The sequence below is a fragment of the Phoca vitulina genome, unplaced genomic scaffold, assembly GCF_004348235.1.
Source record: "Phoca vitulina isolate PV1807 unplaced genomic scaffold, GSC_HSeal_1.0 scaffold37, whole genome shotgun sequence".
Lineage (NCBI taxonomy): Eukaryota > Metazoa > Chordata > Mammalia > Carnivora > Phocidae > Phoca > Phoca vitulina.
In genome coordinates, this window is record NW_022589740.1 from 5,573,917 (window position 1) to 5,586,801 (window position 12,885).

Consider the following 12,885-nt stretch of genomic DNA (forward strand, 5'->3'; position numbering starts at 1 on the left):
GGCTCTTGGACACTGCTGTAACTCAGAGTGAATCAGAGTGATGTCATCTTGTCCTGACGTAATGGGGGATGAGATATTCCATGGGAGAAAAATTGTAAATCACTGCAACTTTGACTCAGCACCAAAATTGTTTATTTTAACATCAAAAATTTTTAATTCACTATCTTTGGATTTAAAAAAAAAAAACCTCTGTTTTGGACGGCATATTCAGACCATATTCATTTTGGTATGTGTGCGTGTTAAAAAAGCAAGGTTGGAAAATCAGTGAGGGCACTAAGAAAATGGAGTTCTAAGGCCCCACACCCTACCCTCAGTAACAGTAAGAACATTTTATGTTTGGCTTCATGAGCTTCTGTCTAAGTGTGTGTGTTCTTGGTTCTTTGCTTGCTTCTGGAGTGCATGGCCTCAAACCACTCAAGTTTCTCAAGTCTTTTTGGCTTTTTCTAAAACGTTTCTGGCATCGGTCTTGTTACGAGTGGTCAGTGACTTCTGGATACTCTCAGGGCCTTCCCTCTAACAGAGGGACGCCCCTACTTCTGCACTCCTCTCCTACCCCCCACCTCGGATTTTAATTTGCTAATTCTACTCTACTATGAGTGGGTTAACATGGAAGCAGGTTTATAGAAGTTAAATTTAAATTAGTAGAAGAGTGTGAGAGATTTTTCCATAAAATACTATGTGCCGTGTTTCAGCAGTAACAAAATTAAATCTAAGTACTGTATTTGAAAATCAATCACATTTATACACTCATTTCTTATGCTGGGCTTTTTAGCGCTGAATTCTTCTTTATTTCCTCGTTCCTAGCAATCATGTGGATAATTGTAATCACATCTTGTCACTTCTCATCTTTTCTCTATATGTGTAAAAGTTAACATTTTTGTATCAGTCCTTTCCTTTCCAAATCAAGGACTTCCTTAGGTGTACATTTATCTCACCTAGAATAGTTTACTTTTAAGTTTTTATTAATACTTTATATGAGGTGACACACTATATTTTTAAATTGCATTAACATCATACCATATAATCTTACTTACTTGAATAACATGGAGAAAAATCCAGTCTGAATTAGCAAAAAGCAAAATGTGGAGTCAGTCGAAGGATCAGTAGGTATATTTTACTCCCCCAGCCCAGGTCTCTGAAATAATCATTGCTAACACCTTGATGTGATACCACCACATTTTTTCCCTTTGCTCACTATTACTATGTTATGTAATATGTGGTAGCCAAGAGGGCATGGCCAGGGTTTGGGATTTGCATGAGTGAATAGACAAGAATGATTTATAACTACCATATAATTATATACTCTCTAGATAGATACATAGATAAATAATTTTATGTAGCTATATAATCCATATATAGGTGTAGAGTCTCTTGTATGGAATTTACATTCTAGATGACTCCTAAATGGATTCTGTCCTTTTAGTTAGTTTAAATCTTCCCTTCTTTATAGCTAATAATCATAGTTCACTCGATAGCCAGATCACCCCAAATTACAGAGGTAAGATTTTATATTGCTGCTGGTCTTTGTCTCCTTCCCCCTCCCCATCTACCTTTTCTATCTTTGTTCATCAGACCCTTGTTTCTGAGGCAGACTCACTGGCCCGGGGCGGGGGGGCAGGGGATTGTGAAATGGAATCCCTCTCCTCCATCAAGCTGACAATATCAGGTCAGATTTACACATACTGTGACTTGCCCCATCCACACACCTCCGGTCCTCTCGGTCCTCAACGGAAAGGAAGAGTGGCAGAAGTACCAGAGAAAAGACCAGAAAACCATCGAGAGTGTGCTGCATCTTTTACTCCCAGATGAAGAAATATAGTCAGGAAGCAAGTCAATGGATCTTGCTGCTTTGCAATGCCGGTGACAAAGGTTGTCTTCCAATTCCAGGACCCCCCCCCCACTCTCCCTGGGGGTCTCCTGCCCCCAGGGCCCCGGGGGCAGGGGTGGTCGTGTGGCCTCCTTTTAGCCCTAAAGCCTGCAATCCCACAATTCCTCAGCTCCCTCCCGTGACCTCCAAGAGGGTTGCCAGACACATTAAGGACGTGTTCCCCAAGAAAATAGCCTCCATATGAGGAATCCTGGCACGGTTTTTACTCGATGTCCTCAGGGCAGTGACAGGGTTCATCTGCGATGTGTTCTCTCAAGGCCGTTCAGCTCATCTTCCAGGCAAATTCCAATTAAGATGATACGCTTGGAAAATATATATTTACCTGGCCCAGGGTACTGTTACTGTCCTCCTGCAACAAAGTGAAAATAGGCATCCTCACGCAGCCAGTTTGTTTTGGCCTCCTCTGGAGACTTCTCCTCCTCCTCCTCCTCCTCGGTTCCCGCATCCCCTTCCTCCACAGCCATCGTAGGACAGAATGCATTTAGGAATCGTCTAGGGTGTAAATTCCATACTTTTTTTTTTCATCCCATGGTTCCTTCCTGGCACAACACAAGTGTAGAAGCTCTGCCCTATTAAATATTCTGATTCAGAACGGTGCAAATTGCTTTATAAACTTGACTGGTTCAGTTTCCCTTCTTACCCTCTATGGCCCTACACAAAAGCCCAGCAAAGGGAGGGGACTCGTTCTTGTGCAGTAAGCCGCAGATGCCGCCGGCCACGGCTCCGTGTTAGCGTCCGACAAAGCCTGTCTTTTCACGCGGCGTAAGGAATAGCCAACTGAAAGCTTTCAACATCGTGGGCCTTTCTGGGGGCATGAAACAATTCATTGCTGATACACTTTGCTCCCCGGTTACTTTGTCACTTCATCTCACAGCACTGATGGGTTCCCTGTGCCAGCCCCCTAGTGACCCAGCACCGAGGGTCACTTTGGTGGTCTGTGGACGCTGGTAAACTTGAACACTGCTCTGCCAAGTGCACCTTGAAAGTCGCTTCAAACCCAGGGAGTTGGACCCTGCCAATGTCCCCTTACGATTAGAAGACTGGTGGACAGTTGTCAGGTTTGTGTCTCAGATTCATTGACCAGGTCACCTTGTATTTGTCTGTCCCTCCTCAGAAACTAGCAATGGCTTCACTGTGATTAGCACATGTGACCGCAAAAATGTCCCACATGGCGTTATGGTTGTGCCCTGAGCAGCAAGCATTCTTTGCCGAGCACAGAACCCGTGCAGATAGGTTCTGGGTCTCAAACCACACTTGATCTTTGAGGTTTAAATTCACTCATTCTTGGCAAAAGAAAATGTATTGTTTAAAGAGAACAGGATGAGAGAGGCTTATAATAAAGACTTGTAACACTTCTTGGACCTCAGATATGTCTCTCAGAACAAAATGTTTATGAGCTAAGTGTAAATGAATCAGAAACATAAGGATCAAATTTCCCCTAAAATGCAGACGAATTTAAAAATTAGCAGAAAAGGGGGACTGGCAAAAGATGTGCTTTGAATTTCACCAAACCCAGAGTATTTGAAATGCATTTTAAGAGGCTTGACAAACCCAAACTGTGACTACATTTTCCCTTTGTTGACTTCTTTTATCCCCTCAGTATCTCAGCTGAGAAGTCAGTGGTTAAAAATGGGAGGAAATGTGTTCACCAATTTCTTTTGAGGGCTTTTTGTATGCTCTTATCCAGCCAGTGTGGAAATCGGAATTTGGCTTTGAAGAGTTTGTCTCTGCTCCCGCTTTTTCATGTCCTTCACGCTTCCTTTCATGATTGTCTTCCCAGGTTTGCACCTTCTGCCCCGTCTCCTCACCACATCAGCCCCCGGAGAGTTCCAGCTCCTTCTTCAGTAATGCCGAGAACGCAGCCTCCCCACACCCAGCAGCCAGTGGGTGGGCCACACCTGAAGTCTTACCAGCCCGAAACAAACTCTTCCTTTCAACCAAATGGGATCCACGTCCATGGTAAGTGGGGAGCCGACCACCCCTTGAGTCTCGGAAAGTGATACTGTGTTGTCGCTGTCAGACAAGTGCCTTCATGACCAGCGCTGGGTCCCTCTCGTTCGGTCACACGCCAGGCTTTGGCTTTTAGGACTTTGCTCTAAGATGTCACACCTCATCAGCATGAAATCTCATAGCATTTTCCTGGTGTTGGCCCTAAGCTGGTATAACTCATGACACCCCAGAATGGTCAGCGCAAGATGATGATCCATTTACTGACCAGTGATTTAACACCTCATGGAGAGGCCCTCACAACAGCATCTTGTTTCCTAAATAATAAACAGTCACTTAAAAGGGAACAACAGGAGGGTTTTTGCCCAGGCATACCTCCCCCTCCCCAGGTCCCCTATTCCCAGAACCTCTCCATCCTTCAAGGCCCAGGTGAAATGACACCTCCTCTCTGGAGCCTTACCTGGTGTCCTAGCTGGATTGCATCTCTCCTGGCTCTAGTCTCTGACTGCATGTCCCCTGTGTCTCTCAGATAGCACGCTCGCTCTCTCTCTACCTTGTTAAGTTACTCCTTTGTGAGGAACACTTGCCTTTCTATTAATGTGTAAGCTTCATTCTGAGGTCAGAATTTTCTGACCCGTTGTTCTTTTTCTTGGAGAACTTAGCACAGTTCTCTACATGCTAAGGTACTTGGTAAGTGCAGAGAGAAAGAAAAGGAGGAAAGGAAGGCCAGAGAAATCATGATGGTGTTCAAAATGTGAAGATCTGGTGTTGAACCCAGAACATCCATGGAGAACTAAGTTTGGCTGAATTTCTTTTCTTTATTTTCACTGATTTTGCTGACTCAGGCAGGTATCTTTGTGAACATCCATAGAAAGTTGAGTTGAGTTGTCAAATTGCATGGACTCAGACTATATGTAGCCTTTTACTTCCTGGGGGCAAAGGGGATCCTGTCCATTTAAAGGAGATTTTCAGCTCCTTATGAAAAATAGGACTCTCCCCTGTCTGCCCCTTGCTGATTCCTGAGTTTGCTCCACGTGAGTTATTACTTGATGTTAATGGGTGGTGTCCCCAAATAAATCTTAATCAGTATGCCAGCTGAGTGTGAATAAGTGTGAGTGACTTCCCAAGATGGCAGAATCAGGCAGTGCTGTGGAGGTAGGTGTGGGTGAGGGCATCAGAGTAGGGGTCTGGACAGCCAAAGAGGAGTCCATGTGGACAGAGTAGTGGGCTATGGGAAGGGAAACACCTTGAGAAGCCCAGGCCACTGGCTCCAACTCCCAAGTTCCATCCATCTCTTCTCCTCTCTTCCTGAGCGCAATCACACAAACCCTCATTCCCCGACGAAATGTGGGCTCCCACCACTGTTCGGGCCTATGGTAATGGTTACTCTTTTCTGTTGGTAACCTTCTTCTTAAGCTTTAGTTATGTATTTATTCAACCAAGAAATATTTCTTGAGTACCTACTGTATGCAAAGCAATGCATGTGTGAGAAAGACAGAGAGCGCTCTTCCTGCCGAGAGAGACCTCCCGACCCAGGAGAGGGGCTTCTCTCATGTGGGGGAGATCCAGGTCCCCTGTGCCAGGAAGCCACCCTTACCGGCAGGGAGGAGGTAGACGAGTGTGGGCTTTCTGGAATACAGAAGAGGTCACTGATCCTACAACACACCATTTTTACCCTTCACATTTTAACGTTGCCGAGATCTGGACATGTGTGAGTCAGCGGCATCATGTGACTGGCAATGATTTCTCTCCCCAGTGCTATCAAAAATAATGGAGGATTTCAGGCAATCGTGTCATAGTTCCAATGAGAGGCCATAGTTCCAATGAAAGGCCATATAACACTTTGATGACAACTGTGAAACATATTTTAAAAATTCAAAAATTAACCTACACGTACACCAAAAAAAAAATGGAAGGAAATTTTCTAAAGCATTAACAGTTTTGCTTTGTTTTGCTTTTAAATGATGACGGTAGGGATAATGGATAATTTCTTTTCTTCTTTTTCTGCTTTCTGAAGACATTTTAAAAGAGATTCTGGAATTAGACCAATTCGATTACAAATACCAATCCACTCAACTGTGTGACTCTGAACAATTTCTGGGGGTCTCAGCTACCTTCTCTCACCAGTGGTTACGAAGAGTCCACAAGAAAAGCACGTGGCACAGCTTGGGAACTTAATATAATGCTTCTCCTTCTTCTCCCTCCCTTTTCTTTATTGGACTCTTTGAGAATGGGGATGTTTCTAGCCTTAGGGCACACATAATTCTTGGGGCAAAGTAGGCATTTAGTAAATATTTACTGAATAAATGGTTGACACTCTCTCATTCAACAAATGTAAAATGAAACAAGACTACACAGAAAATGAGACCTACCCTATCATTTCGCCCTACTTCCCGGCAAAAGGCTCCTCTCCCATATTTCTCTTTTTTAGTTGAATAATGAATATATTGTCAACTTGAATCCGTTGAGTTGGGTTTTTTTTTTCTTTAACTTTTACTTCAATTGTTAAAAATTCCCATGGCCAATGAGAAACTGCTAGCAGCAGCCTAAAAATAAATACATATGACAAGCCTTTCTGGAAGAGATCGGGATGTAGTTATGCAAATTGGGAAACCATAACTTTGTTCTAGAAGATGGGCAAGTGGTTGCTGTGATGGGCACGGAGGGAGTGTCCATGCTTTAACCGCTGGGCCACTGCTAAGAATGAAGGAGTAGGGATCCAGATGCAGCCTTACCTCATCCTCCCAGCATTTTGTCTGAAACTGTTTTCCTGGAACTTGCTAGGCACGAGCACTTCTCGTCAACTGCTCCTTAGGATAAAGAACAAATTGAGCTAATATTTTTCAAGTGGGTGATACAGTGCTGGGAGCAAAGAGAGGCACAGAGACCTTCTAAATGAGTTGCAATTATTAGCAGCTTTGGTTGGACTAGTATGCTGGGTGGCGTCATACAGCATCTTGGTCACAGGGAACCTCAACCCTAATAAAACTAGATTTTTAAAACCCCGAGAACTCTGGCGGGGTTGCTAACACGATAGCCACAATGAAAGGAGTGTTCTGTCTTTCAAGAAGTTCATGGCTTTAATTAGCGCTGTCACCCCCATCCTCTCTCTATTCCCTGCGGTAGGTAGAGGTCAGAGAAAAATGTCATCAGTATATTTTTAGAGATGGGAGCTGAGACAGAGAAGAATACGGAATGTCTAGGCATTGCCGCCTTCTTAGCAAAGTGCACAGGCATCCTTAACAAGAGGTCCACATTTCCAAGCCACGTTCTTCATCTGTGTGTTTCTGAGTCAAAGGCACACCAAAGTAAATATGTATTTACATTTTTCCATGGGGAAATATACTTGTATGTAGATGCTGTTGCTTTACACGGAGCCATGAAAGTTAGAATTCAAAGGGCTTTGGTCTTCCAGGTGAGGAAGAAAAAGAGGTCCCACTGAGCTTTGCTCATGCCGTATTAATCAATAAGAGCGCTTAGACTTTGTGTGCTCTGTGTGTGTGTGTTTATTTATTTACCCTCGAAGTATGCTTGACAATGTTATGTTAGTTTCAGGTGTATAACATGGTGATTTGACAATTCTGTACTTTCCTCAGTGCTCCCAGCACTAACTATAGTCACCATCTGTTGCCATACATTATTACAATATTAATGAGTGTTTTGTAAAAGGCACACTTTGAAAAGATCAACAGTGCTGCTTTTTTGAGTCCCTCACCTAGCGAGTGACCCAGGACTAGAGCTCAGTTTTGTTGATTCTGCATCGACTTCATCCATTTATGTTGCCTTCATTAGTAAGGTGGATGAGGTGTCATTTCCTTTAATGTTTGAATGTTGATAGCATTTATGGGTCTCTGTTTGGGTGGCATCTCCAAGGCAACTTCTAAGTACATTTTAGTCTTTTATTTTAGATGTAAACATAGGAACAACTCTTTCCAATCATGTAAGCTTGTTCTTCAGTCTTTTCTTTCTCTTTAGGACCATTTCTCTTGCCCGGGCAAGCTTTAGAATTTTGCCTGGATTAGTTGCCTGAGAGTTGATATTTGTACATTTTGTTATGGTACTAATGGATAATTTCTTTTTAAATGCCCTATTCATTCCAGGCTGTTAGAATGCCATGGGAATTCCTAAAACAGCATTTTCACAACCTTCCTGCTTCTGGACCCATCAAGGAGAGGCCAAGTTCAATTCAGCAAGCGTTTATTGGTCACCCACTAGGTGCCAGGCAGTTATGAATGTCATTTAATCAATGCAGTGATACATGTAATAATAATAATAATAATAATAATACTATCAAGAGGTACCTGGTTTATTCAGAAGAAGGTGTCATAGAAGCGTTTCTAGAGGTGACTCTTGAATAGGGTTTTGAAGATAAATAGCGGAGGCTGGGAACCAGCAAGACCAGCTCCTAGAGGGACTTGGGACCATGCTAAGTATAATCCCACTGAACGGTGAAGCCAGCCTGGTATTTTAGGAGAGTAGGCTATGACATTGTTGTAGGGAACGGAATTGGAAAGGTGGGAACGTTGCATCCTAACTGGTGGGATTATGTTGGACCACACTGTACTACACCCACACCCAAACAACAGTGACTGAACCAACAGTCTAGTTCACTCAGATGCTACTGGTAAGTAGAGGAATGAGGTCAGAATAATGGGGAATTGTGTTCATTCACCCGCAGTCTTTTATAGGCGAGAGGAGCTGGAATAGCAAGAGAAGGAAATGAAAAAAGCCTTCAGCCTAGCTGCTACGCAGCTAGGAGCCCCTTCAACCCTCTTTAATACAGCTGGGAATGAGCAGTACCCTAAGGGCCCCTTTCCCAGAGAGGTGCGTTCCTGGCCTTGCATGGCCCTCGGCTACGGGCAGATCACGATCTTTCCCACGAGCTGGTTCTAGCACCTGTGGCCTCAGTTCCTGCAAACCAACATTTCCAGCCGACACTTGTGTGCGTTTACGAACTACCAAGGAGCCTCTAGCTACATAGAACTGGCTGCCCAGATTCCCTCTTATGTTGGTACTGCTAGAGTTAGAAGGTTTCATAGATTTTGAGTGGTCTGTCCCCATCCCAGGTTTTCCCAAAGAGCCTGTTGTTTGAAATCCACATTGTCCAGAGCACAAGACTTTTCCAGATTTGTTTCTCATGTTAGAGCAGCACTCCTGGCGTAAGGGCTCGCTCTTTTCCCGAGACACGACACCTGGTAGTAGACGGTGCTGGGTGGGGGAGCATCCGTGGAGGCCACGACGGGCCAGTCCCTGCTGGCGTTTTGCTTTGCCATCTGTGACAGGTGGCTTCCATCCTCCTGTTGACAATATAGGAGCTGACATTCTCCGTATCTCGTCCCCGTGTCAGGCAGTGGGGAGGGAGAAGAATGAAGTACAAGTGTACCCCAAATGTCATCACATGGTTATTCTCACCTGCAAGGGAGTCTGGGAAGAAGGATATTTCAGTGCATTGCCAGGCTTAACAAAATCGTGGCTCTGTTCATAAAGTTTATTGAATAGGCACACCACAGGGCCAGTGAAACATTCCCAGAGCTGGCTTTCTGATCTACCAAATGGAACGATCTCTCAGATTGCTTCACACTGATTACCTCTTGGAAATCAGTGGTAGAGGCTTTCTGAGGGTTCTGCCCTTGACACCCGTCTCCCCCCGTCTCAGATTTCTATGCTTTTCACTGCTTGCTCTTATTTCTACCCTCTGGAGAGGCCGGTTGCCAACACACAGATTTCCATCGTGCATGATCCAGTCATTAGACTTCATTAGGAGAACACCGTGGAGCTGCCTCCCAGCCTGGGCGGTCTGAGCAAGACAGCAGCAGTGGGGGGTGGGAGCCTTCCCAGTGGGTCCTGGCTCCTGTGGGTCTTAGGATTTAGAGCTGCCCTGCCCGCAGTCCCTTTAGAGGCTGGCCAGTCAGCTCGCAGACAGTGGTGGCATTTTCCGACCTCGGGATGGCATGGTATGCTTGACAGCCCAGTGCAAATTGACCGCACGGGGAAACAAAACGTTTCCAGCCACCAGTAGGCCTCCGAGAACAAAGCACTGTGTAAAGGCCTTCTCCTACCAAACAGCCAAATCATCTTTCAAGCTGAAGGAATCTCAGAGCATTGATATTTAAATGGAATGAGGTGGCCCTTACAAGTTTAACTTCTTCCTCTGAGTTCCTCTGTTTACTTACAGTGATTTTTTTTTAATTTAATTTTATTGTGTTACGTTAATCACCATACATTACATCATTAGTTTTTGATGTAGTGTTCCATGATTTACTATTTGCATATTACACCCAGAGCTCATTGCAACACATGCCCTCCTTAATACCCATCACCAGGCTAACCCATCCCCCCACCCCCCTCCCCTCTAGAACCCTCAGTTTGTTTCTCAGAGTCCATAGTCTCTCATGGTTCGTCTCCCCCTCCGATTTCCCCCCCTTCATTTTTCCCTTGCTCCTATCTTCTTCTTCTTCTTCTTCTTTTTTTTTTTAACATATAATGTATTATTTGTTTCAGAGGTACAGATCTGTGATTCAACAGTCTTACACAATTCACAGCGCTCACCATAGCACAATGTCTATCACCCAGCCACCCCATGATTGTGCAATGGTACTTTCCAGAAGAGTCTTATGGGTTACAGCCACGACTGATGTCATTTCTGGGGGTTTAAGCTAAATGTTTAAAGGTTATTTTTTTTTAAAGGCAATTGTAGAGACAATAAACAACCCTCCACACAGGAAATGTAGTCACATCAGCATAGGTGAAGTTGTGAAATACTAAAGTAGTTAAGTCTAGAAATTGCTTAGAATTTAAGCATGTGTCACAATTCCCCCCTTGAAATCTCAGGGAAGACAAATAAGATTGATTGTAAATCAGCGCGTAATAGTCTTCACTGAGAAAGTTGTGACATACTCACAAGGAGAATGAGCCAACAAGCACATTTCATGTTATTCCAGTGTTATCAGCAGCAGTCCTCATCAGGACTAATTTTTGGTATCAGCCATGATGTTATTAATGCTTATATAGTACTAGGGATTGATGATTAGATCCAGAGAAATTCTTAATTACTCTTATACACTTAATTACTACAAAATTACCCAAGAGCAGTTTTACATAACTAGTACTTGATGAATTCTGACAGTGTGCTAATTCTATTAAACAAAAGTTAAATTTAGGTGTGTACGGGGGGGGGTGTAGTTGACATCACAGCATGTTGGGCTTCGTGGGAGGGGTGTGGGATGGTCATCTTCATCAGAAGAGCTGTTTAAAACGTTTGGTTATGGAAACGACTGAAGTGTGAATAATCTACACATGTAATTAAGTATCTACACACACACACACACACACACACAGACTAAAACCCATATAGCTTTAAGGATACTAAGATGACTGATCAACTAACCATCCCTAACTATAAATTTCCTCAGGACAGGAAATGTTTTGCACATAGTACATGCTTAATAAAAGTTTATTGAATAAACATGAATGAATAAAAGGATGGGGGTGTTGGGGAGGAGGAAAGAGAGATTTTTGCTTATGGCTTCTTAGGCTGATCGGTAGGGCCAGCCCTTGGCAAAACCGTGATTAGGAGTCAAGTTTCCAGGGCCCCTCTTTTCTCTGGGCACTTGGTCCTTCTTTGTGTTCCTCTCATTACATACCCAGTGCTTACCCAACGGCCTGGGACCTCTCCCTAGAGGGAAGAGGATGATCTAATGATTCCCTTACACGGTAAGGTGAATTGGAGTCTTTGCATACCTGGGGCCGAGTATCCTGCAGTGAAACCCGTAGCTGCGGCAGCCAGGGGAAGAAGTGTTGGAGGCGTTCCCAGAGTTAAAAGTCCCTTGTTTCCGAAAGTTTTCAGAGTGTTTACAGCCACTAGCTTACATACCCCTACAGTGGTCATATTATCTCAGAAGAGGAGATTACCAGAAGGGGAAATTGTGATTAGCCCAAATGACACAGGGAGAGAAATAATGAACTATAGGAAAGAAAGTAGGGGCACCTCGGTAGCTCTCCAACTCTTGATTTCAGCTCAGGTCATGATCTCAGGGTTGTGAGATCGAGTCCCACATCAGGCTCCACACTGAGCATGGAGCTTGCTTAAGATCTTTCTTTCCCTCATCCCTCCCCCACCCCGCCAAAAAAAGAAGAAAAAAAGTAGATGAAAAGACTTTGGAGTCGGGCAGATCTGAATGGGAATCCTGTGGCCAAGTCATGCAGTGCCCTGAATCTCAGTTTCCTGGCTCTTACTCAGGAGGTAGTAATACCTCTCTTTCAGAGTTGATACAAGAATGAGAGAAAATGCATAGCCTGTAGTAGATGCTCAGTTAATTAGAGCTGGTTGTTATCGTTATTTTTTCTTCCGTGTTCCAGATGCTGGGTGCTCTGCATACATCCACTTGTGTTGTTAAATCCTCAAAATAACATTAGTAAAAATACCAGCATACCCTGGTCTCCCAGGCGAGGCTGCAAGATGGAGCACCTTGCCCCAGGTCACACACCTAGCGATGTCCGAGCTGGTTTGGGGAACCGTCTGACCCCAGTCCCACACTCCTTCCTCTTCATGATGGTGCCTGTAGATCCAAGTACGATGGAAGTGCTTAGTTGCTTGGGAATTCCGTTTGTGAGATGTGTAAGTGTGGAGCTATTAATGATGGGGTTCCTTCCGGGGCTAAAATTCTGCAGGCATTACAGGGACTGTGGTTTGTGAGACAGGGGTCTCCCACTGACCACTAGATCTCGTGTCTTCTCCGTCAGGCAGTGTGGCAAATGCTTACGGTGCCCTTTCTCATTGATCTCATAACGACACTATGAAGAAGGCATTGTCTACTCCCATTTTACAGATGAGGGATCTGAATCACTGAAACATTAAATAACTTGCCCCAGATTTCTCACTCTCGAAACGGTGGAGCTGGAAACTACACGCAGACCCTCTGACCACAGAGTCTGTGCCTCAGCCAGCCGATACGTCGCTCTAGGGAAGGGGGTGCTCTCTCTCTCATTGTCTCCAGTGGGATTGCCCCATGGTGTGTGTGTGTGTGTGTGTGTGTGTATCATAGCCTCAC

General features: G+C 44.4%; 1 protein-coding gene across 2 annotated transcripts in view; it reads left to right on the forward strand.

The window, feature by feature from the left end:
* GLIS3 (GLIS family zinc finger 3) overlaps window positions 1-12,885 on the forward strand; it is a 438,140-nt gene that overhangs the window by 406,846 nt on the left and 18,409 nt on the right. For both annotated transcript variants that reach the window (XM_032427604.1, XM_032427603.1), the window contains one exon: window positions 3,669-3,847. In XM_032427604.1, coding sequence (XP_032283495.1) covers window positions 3,669-3,847 — 179 coding nt within the window. The remainder of the gene's footprint in view (window positions 1-3,668; window positions 3,848-12,885) is intronic.